Consider the following 23,017-nt stretch of genomic DNA (forward strand, 5'->3'; position numbering starts at 1 on the left):
AGACAAAGTTCTCCCTCGAGGCTTGTCTAACTGGTGATTAGCGTGCACAGCCACCAATAGGACAAGGCCGCCGTCAGAGGAGCCAGTGGGTGTGAGGCAGAGCCGGTTCCCGCGGAGGGGTGGGTGTCGGAGGAGGGGGATCCGCGCCTGCGCGGGGATAGGAGGTGGGGACTTCGTCGTGTCCCTGTGTCGGCAGCAGCGTCCGGGAAGGGTCGGGCGGAGGGAGGGGAGGATGGAGCGGACGGCCGAGCGGCTGTGAGTGGGGTGGGGAGCCGCGGCGCGCTAGCAGGCCGCGGGGCAGGCCCCGAGTGTGGGAGAGAGGAGGCGAGGCAGGGGAAGCAGCCGGGTGACGGGCTCGTGCGGCGCAGGGGGCTCGAGGCGGAGAGCGGCTGGCCGGCCGGGGCTGTGGCTCCCGCTCCGCAGAGCGGGCGGCGGGGCAGGATGAGCCAGGAGGAGATCCTGAGGAGATTCATTAAGCGAGTCCAGGCCATGAAGGACACGGACCACAATGGGGAAGACAACTTCGCCAGCGACTTCATGGTGAGGGGCGGCGGCGCGGCAGGGGGGTGCGAGCAGGGCTCATGCCTCCCCTCAGGGCGGGGGTGGGGTAGTCCCGCCAGGGGGGGTGTCGTGGTGCCGCGCTGCCCCCGCAGCCCCTTCCCCATTCCCCTGCGGCTAAGCGGGCATCAGGGGCAGCATCGCTTCCCAGGGAATGACCTGCTATTGTGTAGCCCCGAAGATCGGTCGTTTCTCCTGTGCCCCCCACCACTTTTTGAGTTCCGCGAGGTGGAGGTAGCCGCCTTAATTTGCCCTTCTTCCTGCCTCCTTCGTCCAGGAAGGTTTGTCACCGCAGCCCCCTGTCCCTGCCCTACTCAGCTCCTGAAGAGATGATAGGTGATCGGCTGTTGCAATATTAAATGGGAGCCTTCTCGCCGCCCCCCCTCCCCCCCCCCCCCCCGCCCCTCCTTCCTTCCCTGAGCAGATAAAGGGGACAGAGGCGGCTCAGGGAGGGCTGTTAGCGCTTCCTCTCCCTTACAGCCCCTTTTCTGGCGGAGTTGCCATGTATAATGTCATCTGGGGATAATAGAGCACTCCTTCCTTCCTTTACCCTTTATCTGCCCCTGTAGCCGCTTGCTTGAGATTTCTCTTCTTTCCGAGGAGATGTGTTAAATATATAGAATAGTCCTTGGAGGAATATTCATCTTCTCCAACATCTCCCTTTGCTCCCCATCCCCCATCGCAGCCCTGCCTGTATCCCTCGTCCTTTCTTCCTTCCAGATCAGTTCACCCTCAGCCTTTGGTTAACGTGTGTGCTGGAGAAGAGTTTATTGGACACCTAACTCTTTTCCTGGTTTGTTTTAGCTGTTTAATCGGGCTGTTAAAATGTTTGAGGAGGTTTATCTTTTGAATAAATGGTCTGAGCTGTGAACAATAATTTTGATCGGGCAGATGCCACTGACACTTTTCAATACTTAAATACTTAATATCAAAATCCAATGTGACCCACAGGAGAACTGAAGATGGCTGGGTTAGCGACCTACATGTACGTGTGTCTTTATCTTATTTTACTGTCTGGTGCTATTAAGAATCAAAACCACATCGTTTGCTCTTTAAGCTGTCAGTCTTTGCTGGTGGTTTGGAAATAACAAAAAAAGGATACAAATCTCAATGTAAGTGACACGTCAGGGATGGCCTGAAACGTGGGGAGGAGACCGCAGATGTTGCGCAAAGTGGAGGGGCGTTGGGAGTGCTGGCAGGTCCAGGGGTGGAAGAGGAAGTGCAGTGGACTTCGGGAAGTAACAAGTTCATCCAGGGTGGGGTGGGAACCCGTGGGAAATCGGCCACGCTCTTTGAGCAGGATTTTGCAAGTACTGGAAGTATGCTGCTGAAACATCTGAGTGTGGGAAAGGAAGAGAGAAATATGTAAAATGAGTAGCATTGGGGGACACTTCTAAATCTGTTTGCTGAATAGAGCATCTTCACAGGAGAATCTGAAGGTTAAATATTTTGACAGAACTGCTTCGTTTAGTGATTGTTTTATTAAACACACATTGAGGTCTTGTACTGATACGTCTGTCTTGTTCACGTAAACTATGTGTGCTTCACAGAAAGGGTGGCCTAGATGAGTGGAAAATGCAGGAGTTTTTAATAGCTTTTATGCTGAATACTTTGTACTAGATCTTATAACTCAGTTCTGCCATTTCATGTCTGATAAATAGCTTGATGTTTTAGCCTTGTGATAGTTGAATGGTATGCAATGGTTTTGTCATCTTTTCTCCTAAGCAGTAACACACCTCTGAACAGAATAATAGCTTTTGTTTCGATTTCTCTGTTTTGCAGCATGTTGCTTTTACAGCTTTCAACTATATAGTCAGTAAGCTTTCCTATTACTTTCACAGAGCAGCAAAGAAAGAGATTGTTGCTAAAAAACCAGGGAAATAGGGTTGTAGGAACTAACTGGAGAGGCATTTCAAGAGAAAGATGTGTTAGCTGAAACAGAGTGAAGTGCTTTGGAAAGAATTGAATGCAAAATTCCTTTTGTTCTCTGAACACTTTCAAACGTGTAATTTTTTTGCATAATAAATGATAGGAAAACCAGGAAACTAGGCTGCTGATCTTTGGCCTTAATAGTCAGATTAGTCTCAATATTCACATCCATGTAGTAAGGCATATTTAAAGTAGTATGGCAACAAGAATCAGAATTACCGATTTATGGGTTTTTTTTCACTAATAATATGTTGGGGTATTCACTTTGGTTTTTTGGATGTCTTTTGTGTGTTTTTTTTTTATGAAACCATGCTTAAATGTGCTTTGAAATCATTGAAAAGGGAGTAAAAACCTTGAGTATTCTATTTTCTTTAAGATTTAGTAGAGATATTTTGAGGAGTGGAGGAGGGAGGAAGTTGTATTTTCTCACTTAAGTGCAGGATGTAGTGTTGCTGCTAAGCAGTGGGAAATTTGTGGAATAGGAATTGCTGTTACTCATCACTTCATTTCCAAGTCAGAATGGAATCTAAAAATAGGAATCGAATAGAGGGTGAATGCAATTGAAAACAATTCTTTATTTCCACATCTTTATTGCCTTTGAATGTGTTGAGTAATAGGCTCACAGAATTGTATTTCGATCCTGAGTGAATGAACAAAAAGTATTTGATAGGCTGGAGCCAGGGAGCACTGGAAGAGAGGGTCAAGAAGCTAGAATTGTACGTAGGTAGACTGATTAGCGTGGCCAGACATAACTGGAAGTCCATAGTGTAGCTGACTGAGGCTGCTATTTAATAATGCTATTGACATGCCTGAGAACATGTTCCACTTGGTAGAAGTGTGTTATTTCTGGTTGCTCCCCCCCCCACTTTGCTTATAGGATAAATTGTATCATCTGGGCAATAATAGCAAGGTCGTTACTGGAAATCAAATTCATTTAGTTTTAATTAGTCTGCACTAGAAAGTAAGCAGGAGTTATTAGTAGATCACTTCAATACTATGGGTGTGCCCAATTAGGTTTAAATGAGGTGGATAGTTCAAAACAGCATAGCTTGCTTGTGTGTTTTGCCAATAAGCGTGTCTGCAAATATAGCAAATGTGCTTTTTTCCTAGAATAATGCAGGTCAGGATTTTACTAGTATAGTTACATCTAAGAGTGTACTTTTTCCTTGTTTTCTGCTGATATTGTTATTTAGGCAAAAGGAACTAAGTATAGATTGCTTCCTTGTGGTGTCTCATGTTGTACAAATACAACCAGCCTGATCTGGATTCTGATTTTCTATAATGAACATGTGTCTTGCATCAAACAAGGTAAAGAAAAGAGTTTGCCTGGGGTCTAAATTTCAGAGGGGAAAAACCCAAGCCACCTAAAATAGTTTTTCCTGATTTTTATTTAATGTATCCTCAACTAACACTTTGTTTTCCTACACAATAGCCTCAGCAAAAGCATTCTGATACTCTGGTTTCTGTTTGATGCTGACTGCAGTTATTATAGCAGAACTGAGAACTGCTGTAAAGCTTTACCTTAAAAATAATTTGCTATGTTTCAAATATTTTATGGTATATGACAATCTTGCTTAGTCTTTTGGGTTATATCTGGCTAGTCTGTTGTCTTGGAACACAGAAAGGCTGAAAGTGTTTGAGGTTTTTGCAATGGGTACTGTGTAGGGGACCCTCGGCAGTTGCCTGGAGGTGGCTGTAACAAAATGACCCTGTCTTAGATGATCAGTCTAAGTAGCACTTCTTTTTAATGACTTTGCAAGGAGTTACTAAGTACTTACTTCTGGTCTCAGATCTTTTTATACCTTGCCATTCGCTCAGAGGACACTGCTAACAACCACAATGGAATATTGTGTATCTGTGTTCTGTTTAATCCATCTAAGCTGAAACTCTTAAGTTTGGAGATAGTAAAAACTTTGTGTGTGCTTTTCTAAAGTATGAAAGTGAGTTCAAATGTCTCCTTGATTTGAAACAAGCAAAAAGGCAGCTTCTGTGCTTTTAACCTTGATAGTTTTATTTTCAGAATTTTGAAGTACTTCTACCTCATTGTTCTCTGAAAATCCTATTTAAAAAAAGGTGAGGTGGAAGGATAAAGGCATAAAAGCTAAGCATATGGCTTGAAACATAAGCTCTCAACTTAATGCTTTATCATGTTAAGTGTTTTTTCAAGAGAAGTATTTTCATCTCTAAGGCTAAGCTAGGAAAAATGCTTTGGTGGAATCAACTAGATGGCAGACTGTTTTTTGAAACTTAAAGAAGGATTTAATTGGTGTAAATACAGATTTGCATGAAATTCTTGTAAATTGTGGGCTTTTGAACAAACATCAACAGTTCTGAACATTACACCTGAATGTGACAGAATAATTGCCTTGATCTGTAGGTATGTTGTACAGATGATCTGTTATAAGAAGCTCTGCTCTTAGAGGTGTGTTAATAGCTCATAGACAAATGTCACTCTAGATATGCTTAGAGTCTTTTTATAACTTCAGGATAAAAAATGGGTCTGCTACTACTCATCTTCCATATTATGCTTTAGTTTGAACCTTAATGGTTGTATGTTTTTTGTGGTGTTTGTGTGTTTTTTTGTTGTTTTTTTTATGTCATCTTTCTATTAGCTGTATTTCAGCTAGGTGCTCTTAATTTTACTGGGGGTGGGGTGTGGGGTGTGTCTGTGTGTATCACAGACCGGTGATTACTTCCTGTGAGCAGTGACAGTCATCCAGGCCATTCAAAAAGCTTCACTTACACAGACGACATGTGGTTGGAGCACTGTGTCTGAATAATAATTTCAGTAACCATTAACTTCAGAAGCTTCTGAAATTTTGTTCTTAAAATGTTACACAAGAAATGCAACTTTCTGTGAACAAATCCTCATTTAAGATATGCAGCTTTTTTGTCCCCTTTGAGGAGATGAGTGCTGTTCCTGTTGTTTCAAGGATGCCATTATAAATTACCATAGAGGCAGCTGAATACAACCAAAAAGCTGCTATAGTGACCCTGGGGTATGAGAACTTGAGAACTTTGCCTAAAATTATAGTAGTTCTTTCAGGCAAATGAAACTAAAACAAGTCAGTTAGGCAATGATCTGGGTTGTGTCAAATAGCTTCTGTGGCAGTAAGTGCTCTTAGCTCATTCTCTGAAGACAGCCAGTATGTAAATCTACTGTCCTTATGGAGAAAAGGGTTGTCTACTGATTTTGATGAGTACTAGAGAATTGTTTCGGAGGACCAAACATTGATTTTTCACCTTGCTTTCTCATGGCATGTTACATGTATTCCAAATAATTTAAATGGCATGCCAAATGCATCTTTCACTTTTTTTCTGATCTCAATTCTACAGTGCCTTTTGCTGTGCTGTATATAGTTGTATGTGTATACAGATACCTATATATATAGATATCTCATGTGGGTGTAGTTCTTCAATTCTAGACCCTGGTCTACAGCTTTGTACATCTATGTGTACTTGGAAATATAGACATTTATATGTATATCCAGGTATGTATAGATCTGGATGTATGTCTATGTGCTACTCTACATATGTGTGGCTGATTGCTATGGTAAGAATTAATTGTTTCTCAGAGTGTACATAATCTATCTTAAAACTGTAGCAGTTTCAGAATATTTTCCCTTGATGTTATTACAGCTAAATAGAGGCCATCAGCTCTGCAAGTAGGGAATTTTGCTCTGAATAGCTGCTTATCTAATATCTGTATGTCTGTTAATAGTAAGTGCAAAAATACTCTGAAGCTTTTAAAATTAATTTTAAAGCCATTAATTTGTAATAAACCTGATTGGTTTTCATCACTGTTACTGTTTTAAGACATATGGATTTTGTGTTGTGTACTGCTGCAGGTCTACACTAATATGCACACAGGAAATTTTGACAAGAAGAAAAGAGTGGTGGACTTGGTTAATGTGGGGAAAAGATGTGTCTAGTAGCAGTTACTTGAGTATCTGTTTGTAGAACTGAAATCAGAAGCTAGATGGCATTTTTCTTCATGGTATTATATAACAGCTTTCACTGAGGGAGAGGCATCAGTACTAAAGGTCAGATATGGAACTGAGTACAGCGTAAGTTAATTGGGTAGTGCAGGAGCTCTTTGTGCATTAGGGAAGTGCAGTGTTTGCATCCTGGTGCTTTCCTTGGAATGCTGTGCTCCACAGTTGCTACAGCTACACCAGTGCAGGCTCAGAGAACTCAGCTGTGACTGCTTGCCCTAAATGAAGTATGGATATGCATTTCTGCTTCTGTTAACTAGCATCTGAATGTTGCAAAGAGATTAAGCTTCTTGCTCTCCTGCTTCATCTGGGGAAAAAAACAAGCACACACCAAACTTGCCAAGATAAACTTAAGTCATGAATTATTTGTTTGAATTTGAACAGTCTTGATGTATCAATTAAGAGTAGTTGATCCAGAACCAGGTGCCCCAGAGAGCAGCTGTATTGTTAATAGTACTGTCTTAAGTCCCTCTGTATCTTTGAGAAACAAAGCTGTGTTCAGACCCAATACTGCTGAGACCCTGGAAGTGCAAAGCTGTACTAACTAAGCTGAGCATGCAGCAGCAAGGTAAGAAAGGAGTTGTGAGAGAAGAGCAGAGTGAAGTATGTCACACATCAGGAACATTATTCTTGGCTGAGAAGTGTTCTAAAGCATCTTTGAATACTGCTGTTGGGATGGAAAGGCACTGTGAGGTTTGCATAGGAAAGTTAGTGCTTGTATCTCTGAGGGCTGTGTTCTAGCTACCCTTTTGCCATCAACTTTAGAAGGAAAAATTCTTCCACTGCTAAAAAGATGAAGCGTAGAAATACGTTTCCCAAAAGGTACCAGATGGAGGTATAAATGGATGACCTAGTTTGACCTAATTTTGCTTTCTATCTATCCTTTTACAAACTGGTACTTTTAATTATTTTAAAAGGTACTTTTATTGGTGGTAATCGATTTATGGGAAGACTTAAAGGCAATATTGCTGTAATGGAAGTGTTGTGAAAGAAAAGCCTTGAAGAATTGAATTATCAGCTGTTCAAAGTAGCAAGCAACTGGCTACAGAAGCTTCAATAGGGGGGAATATCTAGCTATTATAAGAGGGCTGAAGCTGTGAATGATGTTGCCTGATAGGCTAGACATGTCATTAGGCACAAAAGCAAATAAAGGTATATGTTACATTCTTTCAGATTTCTAGAAGGAAGCACCAGTAATTCTGACAGTTAATTCTGAGCCCCCTTAGTCCAATAAAAATAATTGAATTACCTAGCGTTAGGAATGTGCCAAGGGCAACTACATTAATAAACTGAAAGTTGTAAGTGCTATATGGTTCAGTTGGCATGTTCAGTTTTTAATTTGCCATGATCTGAAGAAATCCTGGCAGTTGTTAAGTGTCATAAGTGCATCCATGTAATTTAGGTGCCTTTCTGTTTTGAGGAAAGGCATAATCTTATGTTGCAGAGCAGACCTTGATTCTTAAACATTATTGAAATAGATTAGTTTTAGTTGTGTGAGTGTTGGTGTTTAAAGTCATGGGTTGTAAAGCATCAGTCTCTAAGGAGAAGTTAACTTAGTTAAAACCATATAGCTTTAAAGAGCATATGCACTGCTTCAATCTCTGTTATAGTTACAGTACTGAACTATTCTGTTTTCAACTTTTTTACATTCTTTCTTCATTTGTAGTCTTGTAAGTCATAGCTGGTTTTGTTTGTTTTTCTAAGGTCAGAATACAGTGGTGTCCTCTTGAACAATTTTGCATTTTGCTGCATCTGTCTTGCTGTCTTGTCATTCTTACTGCCTCATGTGGATGACATCTGCTTTTTTGTTTTTCATCTGAAAACACACAGATGTTTTGTAGTCTTCATGATCACAGCAAGAACAGCTTCTACGTGGGTCAGGGAGATTGAAAACAGTTTTTTCTCTGGTTCTTAAGAGGTAGATGATCATCTTTCATCTGTGCAGCTGGGCTACAATGGGAACAAGGGGCCAAGACTTTCTTCTCAACAGCTAATAAAGGACAATCAATGGGAGACTGAAAAGAATGTGGTAATGAGTGCCATTGTCTTATCTTCCTGGTTTTACTGAGAATGGAGAGTTAGTACCTTTGCTATCATTGCTATCTTTCTTATCCATGTCTTGTTCTGAGCTGGGTGTCTCTAGACAAGGTTCTAGTTTATGCAGGTTTTGTCTGGACTGATAGGCATCATTCCCAGTCACTTGCCAGATTTGAGAGTTTCCAGAATTTTCATATTGTTTTCCATTGTTTATTTTTTTAATAGATGGTTTTCACTTATGTTAGCATGGCATTATTTTTATTCCTCTGGTAGTTTTTGGAGGACACAGCTGTCTTTGAGGGAATGGAGTTGTTAATTCAAAGGATGCTACGTGGGTTTCATGTCTGTAAGTGTTGAAGGGACTTGCCAGTGTAGATTAGGCATCATGTTGAAACAACTGATTGCTGTGAGAGCTGCATGGTTCTTGAGAAGACTGAGTGGTGTTCTATTCTGTCCTAAATGTTTAGCTTCTTTTTTGACTCTATTTGGCTCTCTAATGTGTAACCCTGTGGTGGAATAGTGTGGTGGGTTTGTTTTTTTCTTTTCCTAAAGGCACTCAGTGTTCTGGTAGCATATGTGGTGCTTGGATAGAACTTTCTACTTAGACATGTTTTCTTAGTGGTTTAGTTGTCCAATATTTGCAAAGTCCTACTGCACAGAACTGAGAAATTGATTAACATGAAAAGCAGAAGAGAAGAAAACAAACTATATGAATAATGCACTGCACTTAGTCTATGGGTAGGTTGCGTTTGTAAGTTGATGACTAGCTGCTGTGTGAGTGAGTGAAATCGATCATAGGGATGCCTCAGTTGTAAATATATTATGTCTGAATTTTTGCGGTGCAGAGCTGGTTTTTGCGTTGTTGTTGGTGGTTTGGGGTTTGTTTGTTTGTTTACTGCTACTTTTCTGGTTGTAGAAAATAAGTCTTAATTATTTCTTTATTTTCAAATTGAATCTTTGCCTTCCTGCTTGGAAAGCAGGATTAGGACTGAAAGCTATGCTTCCATTATTAGTTACTCCCTCATGTATATTCTGACAATTTTAGCAAATAGGTAATTGTTAAATTAAATGAAAGCAGTTGTCCAGTAGTAGTACCCAAGGGAATAATTTATCCCAAAATAAAGCATGAAATGAACCACTGTTCTGGAGGGAAGGGCATATGTAGGTTAGTTTAACTGCTTCAAAACCCTGAGAATTCTCACAGAAATTAGTTTATTATAAATTGCCTATAGGGCAGCAGCCCTATTGCACAAAATGCTGAAGGATATAATCTCTTTAGATAGAGTGTGGGTCTCCCCAGGTAGCTAGAAGCTTTTGACAATTTCTTGAAAGTTTTCCATTTTTAGTAGTATAAGTGATTACCCAAAGCCACACTGTTGGTTTTTTGTTGTTGTTTTGTTTTGTTTTTTTTCATTATGACCAAATTAAAATGCAAAACTATTTTTAACTTATTTCCTGTAAGGTCGCAGACATGTAACTTGCATTGTTTCCTTGAACAGCTTTCTGCTGTAAAACTGGAACATGGGGGCTTTGCACTTAAAGCTTTAGTCATGAGTCTGGTTTTTTAAAACTGAATGGTCTGAAGTAAGTTGTCATTAAGCTGAATGTTAAACCATGTAGTCACAAATCAATTGCAACCCTTGTTTTCCTTATAAACAATAGAACCTTTCTATAGGCTTTTCCACAGAACTGTGGTGGGGATTGCTTTGATGTTCAGTGGTAACATTGTTCCGTTTGCTTCTTCAACTGCTGATGTAATTTCTTAATATTTTTATTAAGATGATGACATTTGAGTTTACATTTCTTTTTTTTATAATTTGCAGGTTTCATTTTGACTGTATTTAGGATGCTGACTTCCTATTTTTGCTGTTTGGAAAAACAGGTAGAAAAACATGAAAACTGGCGGACAGATGCCTAGTTGTCTGTCTTTTAAATTACAGAAATATATTGCCTGCAGTCAGTGATTTAAATTGAGAGTCTAAAAAGACTAGGGAAAAAAGTGTCCTGAAGTCAGCACACTGTTGCCATAAATCTATGTATAAAGTGTGATTTCTTAAAGGGAAATAATAGTTACCTCTAAAATGCCTGTTAATTCCACAAGTAATTCTAATATGGAATAGACTGAATGAGAGCTTGCATGCAGTAACTTCTATGTTATTAAGCATTTTTGGTGCAGAGCTATAGTAATGTATCTTTCTGGCAGAGTATTTTAAAAACCATTAGCACTGTTTAAATTGGTGATTGTGTGAAAATGAAGCCAGCATCCTGTTCATACAGTTTTATACATAATAGGCTTCCTTTCCTGAATTCGTAGAAATAATACTCTGTCTGATGAAGTAAGGTAGTATGATCATCCGGTGAAGAACGTATGTGAATATAAAAACCTCACTGATGGTATTTTTAGCTTTAATTGGTGAAGATAACTTCCAGACATACTAAGTGTACAATCAGGCCAGGATGTGTGTCAAAGTGAGAAAAGTATCAGCGAAGTAGAAATTGAATTCAATGCAGGGATACAATTAAGTAGTGAGCTGATTTATTTCTAGAGAGTCAGTACCATTCAACTAAAAGTGACCGTAATTTTAGTCAACTAAGGGATTTTATAGGGTGTGTCGGCAAGTCACTGAAATTGACATTAGTAAAACAATGCAAAAATTAGTTCCTTCTGTTCTTACATTTCACTGCCATGTCCTTCAGATTTTTTAAGGCCATTATATTACCACTTTAAAACCTCCAGAACTTGATCTTGAGGTCTGGAGTTCCCTGAATCATGTACTGATGGTGTAGACTTTCAGATACTGTTCCTTGCATACTATTCCAAGACAAGCGATAACAACACAACACTACTTGGAAGATTTGTGTCATTTTTAGTTTTCCTTTCCCTGTTAACAGATTCTTGCTACTGTGCTATTGGAATTCAGTATTTATGGGTAACAAGTGAGAACATGAAATGTTTTGTTTGTAGGAATGTAGCTTACCAACTTCTTAGGCTTGAGCTGAAGATTTGAGTAGAGACCACAACTGTCTTACCTTCCTGTGGTGGGTCAGCTGAATGTGTTTATGATTGTGTGGAAAGTTACGTATGTAAACCCTTTCAAATTTACAGAATGGACTTGAGAAATGCCTACAGGAAAAAAGCTGGGGAACTTTGTGCAAATTGTGTTGTGAATTTTAAGGGTATCTCAAATGCTATGGAGGAAGGATATTTGCAGAAGATAGAAGAAACACTTGCGTGGGCTTCCTTTTGCATTCAAACTGCTTTCTTTTGCTCTGTCTTTAGCTTGTTTGATCTAGCTTCTGGATATTGTATAACCAAACTACCCTTTAGGAATTCTGCATTTCTGTCAGTTGATAGTTAAATCATTACTGCAAAATGTCTCTTCCACTGGCCATAATCTGTCAGATCTTATGCACATTGCAACCTGTATTTTTGATTCAATACATATCAACTCTGATCTTTTTTGTTTTATTTCTCTTTCTGCTGAGATTTTTTTTTTAAATTACCTCCCTTTTACTCCTGTGCTTGTGCTACCTTATCCCTGTACTACAAAATTATTCCCTTATGTTTTTAAACCATCAGTTGTTTTTGGAAGATGGAGGCCATTACATGATGACTGGAAAAGCGTGTGAATAATTAAAGACCTTTCTTCAACTTTGTCTTTCTTTTAGACAAGAACAAGCATTAACTTTATACAGGTTATTGTTGCTTAAATGCAATGAAGGCAAGTGATTGTCTAGTGATTATCTTAAATGATTGTAAGCTGTGCAAACATTGGTGGTTTTTTTTGATTGATTGGCTCAATTTTTGAGTTACAGGAGAGAAAATGGATTTTTAAAAAAATATTCTGTTTTGTTTGTTTCTTTTAATTCAGTTATCAGAGTAGACCTGGCTGGTCTACCTGGGTCTGGTTTTAAATTCAGAACAGAATCATCTTAGCCACACATTTTATTGAATTTATCTTCTAAAAGAGAAATTGTTTGTGAATGTTATCTAACTCTGATAATAAACATTATTTTAATAAGTAGAAATCTTAGACTTGTGTTAGCTGTAGACAATGGGACAAGATCCTGGGAAGACAAATAATGAGGCTTAACCAGAGTGGCTAAAAGCAGCTGCAGGGATTAAAAAAGTTTCTTCCAAGCTGTTTGTTCATTTGACCAGAATTAATACTCCAGAGTTTGCAGTCGACTAGACTATATTGCTTAGGAGTCAGTTTCCTCAAAAGAAGAACTGTAGAAGTGACCCATTGTCTAAGCCTTTTTTAAAAAGAGAATTCTGGAGTCCAAAGCCTGATTTTATTTTGACATAAATACTGAGTCCTGACAGTTACAAGGAATGCAATCAGCATTCAGAGAACAGCAGCACACCTTGCAGTGTGGTCATGGTGTTATTTTCTAGTAAGCAGTGTACTTGATTGCTTTCACATCATGTACTATTCACCGTGATACATCCATAAGAAGCACTTGTGTCCTGATAAGCCATTGTGATACTTCACTGTTCCTGTGAATTAATTTGCTTTGGTTTTAAAGGATGTATTTCTGCATTTTTTATTTTAAAGCCAGGACATAGCAATCCTGTGTGTTTCGTCCTATTACTTGTCATGCAGTTACTGTCTCTTTAGAACAAACGTGTGTTCCTGTCTGGACTTATTAGCATTAATAGCTGTTCTGGTTCCCCAGTGGAATACTGATGCACAATGCTAGCAACTGGGAATGAGAAGAAGGTAGCCTTTAAGGGAATGCACAATGCAAGGATTAAAGAGGCCATTGCTTCAGAAAAATACTGCTATTCTGTAAAGTCAAACTGCTGCAGACATTGGGGTTGAGGTTAAACTTAACTGTTGTACTGAAAATAAATTGAGATCTTTTAAAGCTATTGATTTTGTTTAGAATACTGCCACTTCCATCAAAGGAAAATAAGATTGAAAACTTTGTGTCCTACTTTTACAGAGTGCTTAAATACTTATCCTATCAGGGAATGTGGGGAGTCCTGATATTTGGAAAAAATCACTGTTTCTCTGTTGTCCAAACTACATGCAATATCTAGCCTGTTTCCTAGCTCGAAATACTGCAATAGGCAGTCTTCCACATCTCAAGGAATGTAGAAGTTTGGGCTTTTTCTGACTAAAGGCATATGTGTCCATACTGAAAAGCAATTCATGTAGGTCGTGCTGCTGTTGACAGCCTTGAAAACTGTTAGAGTGTTCAGTGTGATGTAGCCTCACTTGCCCAGGTGCTCTTTTTTATTCTTGTATAAAAATAAGAAACCCACACTTTTCTTCCTTTCAGTATTTCCTGCCTTAGTTTGTAAAAGTTTTGATTCCATGCTTTCTTACCTTTCTTTTGCACCCAAGAGTGGCTTTGATAGGTCTGAGGAAGTAACTTTGGTAATGCAACTCTTCTCATTTCCTTTATTTCATCTGCTTATTTCATCATTCTGCAGAGCTGTGACTAGTGGTTTCACAAACTTGCATTTCCACAATATGAAAACGTAATTAGGTGTCAATTCTCCAATTTTACATCTTCTTATTCAATACTTGGTAAAATGCTATAAAGTGTGACTTTTCTGGAGGGAGGTAAAAAAAAATCTTGATGGAGGAGGCAGCAGGAGTTTCTTTGTGGAGATTACATTGCATTTCAGTCAGCTAAAATGGGAAGGTACTCTTTGTTTGAGTGCAGGTTAGCAGCCTGCTGTTTTTTCTGTGCATAACGTATGTTGAGCAATATACTGAGTTGAAAGAGTCAAAATGTGGAAGTGCTGCTTGTGCCAGGAACTGTCACCAGTATTTTACAAACAAGGCTTTTTGATGGGATCCACCTGCTCCCTCTTTTCTGATGTTTCTACAGTTGGTGTCTCACTAAGTCACCTTGTTAAATCTATGACTTCACCGAATTGGTTTCCAGTTATCCAGAATTAGGGTATGAATTTGACCACAACTGTATCTTTTAAATTTTTTTTAAATATATTTGTAAACAGAGAAAAGAGGAATACTTCATTTGTTGAGCAACTTTACTGTTCCTAGATGGGCATGTACGGGTTGAATTCTGTGTCAGTAGCACGTTGCTGTACAGACAGCATTTGCTCTGATAAGAGGAAGAAATGGCAATAAATGGGATTAGTGACTTGGAAAATAAGGGAAATGGAATTGGAATGTACTACTGAGAGCTGGAAAACTGTTCTACTTGGTGCAATGGATAAGTGATTGCTCTGCAAAATCTCAGTATATAAATAGCTGCTGTCATTATATTAAATGTTTATTGCAAAATGGTAAAAACAGTCCAGCTAACCTTTGTCTGTCAGGGTGGGTGTGTAATTTGGTTTTGGTGATAGTTCATTGTACCAGAAGTTGAGCAGTCTTGTGTGAAGAAGCATGGGTCATACCAAACTTTAAAAAATCCCAAAGCTGGAGAAGTAGAAAAGTCCGCTATCCATATCTTATAATGATGTAGATAGTAAAACCTCTGTCCCGTGTTCCATTTGTTACCTTCTGTAATGTATGATGGGGAAGAAACAGATAGATAACAGTTTATGTACTTATGCCTCAAGTTAGAGGAAAGAGTCTTTTGAAATATGAAGTGTACCATGGAATTGTATCCAAAGTGATTACCTAGGATCTGTTGGGTGTGTGTTTTTATTTTTTTACTTTAGCATATTTTTTCTGATATCTTAATATGAAAAACTTGTGATTCCATCCCGCTAATCCATTAGCATGTATACCTTAGTGTTTCAATAGCATCCAAGGACCAACCACTGAAGAAGTATGAGTGAGATCGTCTTATGCTGCCTGGAAAGGATCTCAAATTGTTATAAATATCATTAGGGGTTTTCTCTCTCTCTTTTTTTTTTTTTTTTTTTTTTTGTGCTACAATTTGATGCTCATGATTCAATAAGTATATTCATAACTTGGCAGAAAGATGACTAAGTGAATCTACAGATGAGTTACGTTGTTACTGAGTATACCTGTGTTTACCCAACCAGTAGTGTCAGCATGCTGGATGAAGATGATACAGTCTATATAGGACAGGAAATGTCAGAGTCGGTATTTGGCCACGATGTTCCCATTATTGCTGAAGGATCACTTGCTCATTAAAATCATAGAATTGTTAGGGTTGGAAGGGACCTCAAGTATCATCTAGTTCCAACACCCCTGCCATGGGCAGGGACACCTCACATGAGATCAGGTTGCTCAGAGAAACATCCAGCCTGGCCTTAAAAACTTCCAGGGATGGGGCTTCTACCAGCTACCTGGGCAACCTGTTCCAGTGTCTCACCACCCTCATGTTAGGAAGAATTTCTTCCTAACATTCAACCTGAATCTATCCATTTCTATTTCTGTTCCATTCCCTGAGTCCCATCAGTACCTGACACCCTAAAAAGTTCCTCCCCAGCTTTCTTGTAGGCCCCCTTCAGATACTGGAAGGCCACAATAAGGTCTCCTCAGAGCCTTCTCTCCTCCAGACTGAATAGCCCTAACTCTGTCAGTCTGCCTTTGTAGGAAAGGTTCTCCAGTCCTCTGATCATCTTTGTGGCCCTTCTCTGGACGTGTCCCAGCACATGGAAAGAGATTTTGGAAAAGAGATGGACCAGCAAACTCTCTATTCTTGTAGTGCATGTGTATGCACGTGGGAAGTAAAATCTGGGGTTATTTCTATATTGAGGGCAGTTTTCATGTTTTCTTCTTATTTACAGCATTAGAGTGAAAGGGCTAAAATTGTCTGGGTCTTGCTCAGGGAAATAGGAGCTCGTTAGAAGACAGGCCCTTAAAAATAGCTTAGTTATAAACCAATGAACATTTGAAGTGATCATAACAACAACTGTGGTGTTTGGGACAAAAGCAATAACGTGAATGAGAGAATTCTTCTGTATATCCTTTCCAGGCAGTGCAATACAATAAGCTGTACATGGTACAATAGGCATATTCTTAACTAGTGAGGAAAGTGGGTAAATTTTAGACTCCTATATCTTTAAAAGAATATTTTTTTTTAAAATTCTGTACTCAAATAATGCATACACCCAGTCTAATGCTGTATTCTGACTTATGGTTACTGAGAGAGAATCACAGAATGTTAGGTGTTGTAAGGGACCTCCAGAGAGTCCAACCCTACTGCCAAAAGCAGGATCACCTAGGGTAGTCTGCACAGGAATGCATCAAGGTGGGTTTTGAAAGTCTCCAGAGAGGGAGACTCCACAACCCCCTGGGCAGTCTTTCCAGGGCTCCAACACCCTCACTGTAAAGAAGTTTCTCCTCGTGTTGAGGTGAAGTCTTCAAGTTTGCATCCATTGTTCCTTGTCTTATTATTGTGCATCACCAAAAAGAGATTGGTGCCCTCCCCTTGACACCCACCCCTCAGATATTTATAGGCATTGATCAGATCCCCTCTCTGTCTTCTGTTCTCAAGACTGAACAGCACCAGGTCTCTCAATCTCCCTTCATAAGGGAGACGCTCAAGTCCCCTAATCATCCTTGTGGCTCTCCTTTGGACTCCTTCCAGCAGATCCCTGGGGAGTGCAAAACTGGACACAATACTCCAGGTGTGGTCTCACCAGGGCAGAGTAGAGGGGGAGAAGAACCTCCCTAGAGCTGCTCGACACACTTTTCTTGATGAACCCCAGGATACTATTGTCCCTCTTGGCCACAAGGACACATTGCTGTCTTATGGAGAACTTGCAGTGCAGTAGGACACCAAGGCCTTTCTCCATGGAGCTGCTTTCCAGCAGGGCATGAGATAGAGCCATCCTCCCAGTTTCTTTCAGTGACAGGGTCCAAGTAGAAGATCCCAGACTGTGTACACAGTAGCAGCAGGTGGACGGTCATGTGCCACCAGGACCCATCACTGCTGTATAGGACAGTAGCAAGTACTGCTAACTGGCATGTTTAAACAGGCCTTCTGTTGCTTGCAAAGGTTTGACTTTTTCAGCTCTGTATAATTTCCTTTCATTCAACTTCCTTTTTTTTTTTTTTTGTAAGGTTCCTATTTCTAAAGGAAAAAGTTGTGGTGAAATTTTCTTTTTTTTTTTTTTTTTAATTTTTCCCCCCAGCCTTTTCCTGTCTGGCAAGGATACCAGGTATAAAGTATGCAGTAACTATAAATGATTCTTTTGGAGCTGTGCCTTTAGCCAGATCTGGTGCTTGCTCAAATCTACTTCAGGGTTTTTTTCTTGCTGGGGGATCAAGACGGAGTGAGATTGTTTTCCAGCAAATTAATCTGATAGGTTTAAAAAAAGAAATCTGTACATTGTGCCCCTCTGAATTCTTAATTTCTGCTTTTTCAGCTTTGTAGCTTTCTCAGTCTCCTCCATGTGGAAAAAACAGGTTTCTTGTGTGTGCTACAATTACTGTGATTACTTCCTTGATGGTATATGTCTTACACAGTCCTGAGGGCAGTAAAATAGATTACAACTTGGCTTACTTTTTCTCACTTTCCTTTTGATTGTATTTCTGCTTTTGTAATACATGATGCTGCTTCCTCTCTGACATTGCCTTGCCCACCAACCAACCCTTCATAGTGTGTAGGGGTGGCATTAGTTTCCTGGTGTGTGCTTCTGCTGTCCTGTTTAATCATTGGTTTTATATTGCTACTGTCCTTTTATACTTGAATTTAGACACTCTTGAATTGATCAGGCAGTTGGACTAAGTGATTTGTGCTGGGTCCCTTCCAACTGAAGTATTCGAAATCTACAGTTCATCTTGCTGTCTAGATTTTTTGCATGTGACTAGAAACACCTACCCATTTCTTCCTGCAACGGGCACTTAATATGCCTGAACTTTGACTTCTCTGCCCTTTGCTTAGGGTGTGGTATTCTTATGCCTATCACAGGGGATTTCAGACTGTACTAAATGGATTTATTCTCTTAATTTTGAGTCTAAGTCTCTTGGGGCCTGATTTGAATTCTGGTAAAGGTAAAGCTCATTCTTATGTCTGGTGGGTTTTGGTGGTTGTTTGTGTTGTTTTGTCTTTCTTTTGTCATTTGTTTTGTTGTTGCTTTTGTGGTGTTGGGTTGTTGTTTGTTTGTTCATTTGTTTTGTTTTTTGGTCTTAAAATGTTTTGTGTCATGGGGGCATTTTACGAAATAGGAAACAAATTCCTTTATTTTGCAGCCTTTTTATCACCCATTTTCAACATGCCTTAATATCTATTGACCAATGTGCTGTAGTTTTAATCAGTGATGTTGTATGAAACAGCTCTTGGTCTTTAACCTCTTACCTCACTGGCTAAACTTTGTGTCTAGGCCTGTATGTTCGCTGTCTGATATCCACAAATGTTACACTTGCTGTCTGCTTCCGTTGTGGCCCAGGTGATGCCTGGGGATGCTTTAGGAGAATTTCCTTCTTCTCAATTCACCTGATAACCAAGGACTAGTTAGAAAGGTTGGACCAGGTGATGCTTGAGGTCCTTTCCAACCTGGTATTCTATGATTCAGCTGCCTGCTTTTCGTTCCAAGATTTTCCTCTGCCCAAGAGGACACTGACATCTAGTGGATGGGTTCACAGGCACAGAGCAATCAAACTGCTGCTTTAAGGCCACCTTTCTCCTAGACTTTTATCTATATTTTGCTTTCGTTTAGATAGGGTTGTTTGGAACAAGAATTTTAAGAAAGGTAGCTTTATGTAGTCAAGCACTGCAAGAGGCAGCACGTGTTCTAGCTTCTCACTTCTCAGACAGTGCCTCTGAGTTGTCTTAAGTTCTGCATCTATCCCTCCAATGACACTTGAAGTCTAATAACACATAGTGTTGCTTTGCAGCTCATCCTGGACATTGGCTAGTTTGCCTGGCAACCAAGGGGCAGGGAAAGCTTTAACAAAAGCAGTTTTCCCAAGAATGTTCTTAATCAGGGAACAGAAACCAAACTTTCTGAAAATGTTCATCAAAATGTTAGTGTTCCTTTCAGACAAAAATAAGTGTTTCAGTGGAAGTCATAAAATTCACATTTCTTCATCAAAGTAAATAAATACTGTATAAAGCTTGATAGCTCAGTAGATAAGCACAGTGTGTTCTGCTGTTGGAGACAATGTGAACGAGTAAATCGTCATGCCTGTGAGTACCTTGCTACAGATGGTTTGAAGTCTGTTGGTTTAAGTCATTCTGCACTAGTGTTTCTTAAACTATAACCTACTGGGTTTGGATTTTTGACCATATAGTAACTTTCTAAATGAGGTTAAAACAAGAGACAGTTTTAAGGTACTTGAATTGTGACTTAAAAGAAGCCTTTCAGGCTTCATGTAACAGAGTCAGAGAAAGTGTAGACAGTGTGCAGAGTGTTAATGTTTAGTGACAGACTTAAAAAATGACACTATTGGTTCCTTGGCTAGAAAAAAAAAAGTCAACTTTCCTGCCCAAAAGATATTAACACTGTTTTGCTGCTTACTGGTGTTCTTTGGTGATGGTGGAAAGTATCCTCAGCTTAAAAAATACCACAACCGAAAACATGAACATAAAACCAAATTCACGTTTTACATGAAATAGCAGACAATCAAATATAAGTGCTACTAACACTTTCTGGGGGCAATGCTTTGAAACTAGAGCAGGAGAGATTTAGTTTGGACATCAGGAGGAAGCTCTTTACAATGAGAATGGTGAAATACTGGAACAAATAGCCCAGGGATATGGTTGAGGCCCCACTCCAAGAGACATTTAAGAAGAGTCTTGATGCAGACCAGAGCAGCTCTAGTTGCAGGTGTCCGTGCAGAGGTGTTGGACCCTCGAGGGTCTCTTCCAACCCAATGCAATTTTTGAATTTAGGCGATGCAAGCAATAGATAAAGTAGAATATGAATGTCTCTGTCCTCAGAGGAAAGTTTCAGAAATTTCAAGTTCAATTGGTTTTATCTTCAGGCCATGAATTTAAATAAAAGCATATAACCAATTTAAAAAGCCAAATCAATGGGCCTATTAATTAAGGAAAACAAAGAAAATATTTTTATCTCCTGTTGGTGGTTGAGAATTGATATTGTCTCATCTCTAGAAATTTCCCAGCATGCTGGAATCACTACTGAATGCAACTTATTTTTCTATAAATATCCCAAGTCTTTATTACCTTGGTGACTGCTTAGGTGATTTATGAGAATCTGCAGGTGTGTTTCCTTCATTGGCAGCTTCTAGTGTACACCCATATTTGGCATTTGTTAAGTTTCATTTCTTTTTCCCCCTGGACGTCTGTCTGCTTGCTTTGTTTTATGCTCAGCTTCCCCTTGTAGGTCATGCTCTAGCTTTGTCATCTAATGTCTGTTAGCATGTTCTACTCTCCATGAAGGAAAATGCCTGATTGGGCTGGAAGATTCTTGCTTCGCCTGAATGCTTGTAAAAATTCACATACTCTTCTGAATTGGCACCAGATCAAATACTGATTTGAAGCTCAGATTGGAACAGCTTCTTTTCCCAAGAAAGGAAGTGGAGTCTTATTACTGTGTCACTTATTCCACTTAGATGAGAATTATAGATAAAAATCTTGAGACAGGATCTGAAGGTGTTCCCCTGTTTCTGAAATACCTGGCAGTAAATCCATCATCCAGAACCTGGGGGTGTTGAATGAAGTTGTTTGTATTTCAGACAGAAAAAAATACAACAAGGGTTTTATTATTCACCAAACAAACTATTGACTTCTGCATTCTGGATTGTAAATACTCAACTTCTGAAAGTGATGACAGTTGAGAGTTATTTAACATTTATTATCAGCTTAATTGACAAGACACTTGCCTCAGTCAGATGAAGTTTGCCAGCTGACTTCAGTACCTTTTTATTTGTTGAAATTTGGCACTGCAAGACTGTATTTCATAATGACCTGTGTGACAAACCGAACCTGCAGGGTACAAACATCATCGACTGGCTACTTCAGGAGCCTTTATGTGATTGAATGTGTGCTTTGTGTGAAGTAAACATTTCTCTGCTCTTTAAAAGAACTACATAAGTAATTACACAATAAATACAATAAAGGCAAAACAGCTATAAACAAACTGCTTAGAAATTGAAGTTTAACTTGCAGTTTTGGTGTATGGAAGGCAATAAAATGTATCTAAAGGCTTTATTTTAGAAGTATCAGGGATTTTTGTTCTCAGTGCTGGTTTTAAAAGTGTGTTTGCTGCTTGACCTTTTAGTTTGATGGATGCTTTATTGAGTCTTCATAATTAAAATTTTCCTGTAACCCTTCACAATCTACAAAGGTTAGGCTTAAGAGCCATTGGATCCTAGAATGCACTGCGTTGGAACAGACCGCTAGAGGGCATCTAGTCCAGTCCCCTTGCAGACAACAGGGACATCCCCAACTGGATCAAGTTGCTTAGAGCCCCATCAAGCCTGACTTCGAAAGTCTCCAGGGATAGGGACTGCACCATCTCCCTGGGCAACCTGTTCCAGTGTTCCACCACCCTCACACTAAAGAACTTCTTCCTAAGGTCCAGTCTGAATCTACCCTTATCTAGTTTAAAAACATTGCCCCTCACCCTAGTGCTATGTGCCTTTGAAACAGTCCCTCCCAAGCTTTTATATAGGTTCTCCTCAGGTACCTGCTGGCCAGGTTTCTTTTGATGCAGCCCAGAATGAAAGATCACTTTAAAAAAAAATTAAAATTAAGCAGTTAATTGAACAAAATTAATAAAGAAAGAAACATTTTCTCTGAGTGGTAGTACTATAAGGTCATAGACAATTCTGTGTATATACCTATATTACTTTTGTGTAAGAGAACCGCATATGATATAGCATGTGCGGAGAGGGGTTTAAGGATTTTAATTCAGCTTTTATCAGTTTTATATCTAACTATTGAATGTTCAGCCTTTAAAACAAAGACCTTGATGGAGACAACTAATCTAAAATCACACTTGTGAATAACATAGAGTCTAGAGCTGTTGTTTCTATGCTGGTCATTGCTGTTTTGGTTTTATTTGAGTAGTTGCTTTATAACTTTCTTCTGGAATTATGAGAATTATGTTGGCCATTGCATGGCCTGTTTTATCTCTTTTTGAAACCAGAATTGGCATAACCTTGTTGAAAAGTAGACGCTTTGAACTCATGGGGACACAGATGTTAGACAAAAATTGACAGGTATTCCAAATACAGACAATTATGAATCAAACATCCTTTGCTTATCCATAACCATTGTGCTGGTTATTAGCTAAAGCTATTACAGCTGAAGTCTTTAATGAGGCTACATCTTTCTGCCTCTTAAAATGCTATTGAACTCCATCATAAATGGCCTCTTTATAACTACAACATTCCTTGGCTTCCAGAACCAGCCTCAGAGAAGGGGTAAAAATAGTTGTAAGCATGTTTTCTCCAGTTAGTAGAAATGTATTTTCTATTTGACACCTTCTCTTTCCCTCTACATCCCTTTCTATGTTCCCTGTGTATGTGTTACTGCGCAGAAGTACTGATTCAGTTCTTGCCAAAACCAGGGCTTCCTTCGTGTTTGTGTCTGTGCGTTTCAGAGGGGCAATGGTATTCTACTTGCCAGTTATGAACTAACATAACTAGATTAGTGGTATTCTCACCTTGCCTGGTCAGTGC

The 23,017-nt window shown here is 39.5% G+C and overlaps 1 protein-coding gene across 1 annotated transcript in view; it reads left to right on the forward strand.

Moving 5' to 3' along the window:
- Window positions 1-201: 201 nt before the first annotated feature.
- PTPN12 (protein tyrosine phosphatase non-receptor type 12) overlaps window positions 202-23,017 on the forward strand; it is a 61,138-nt gene continuing 38,322 nt past the window's right edge. Inside the window, exon 1 of the mRNA XM_054178048.1 lies at window positions 202-540. Within this exon, the coding sequence (XP_054034023.1) occupies window positions 442-540 (99 nt within the window). The 5' untranslated portion in view covers window positions 202-441. The remainder of the gene's footprint in view (window positions 541-23,017) is intronic.

This window comes from Dryobates pubescens, chromosome Z (assembly GCF_014839835.1).
Source record: "Dryobates pubescens isolate bDryPub1 chromosome Z, bDryPub1.pri, whole genome shotgun sequence".
NCBI classification, from domain to species: domain Eukaryota; kingdom Metazoa; phylum Chordata; class Aves; order Piciformes; family Picidae; genus Dryobates; species Dryobates pubescens.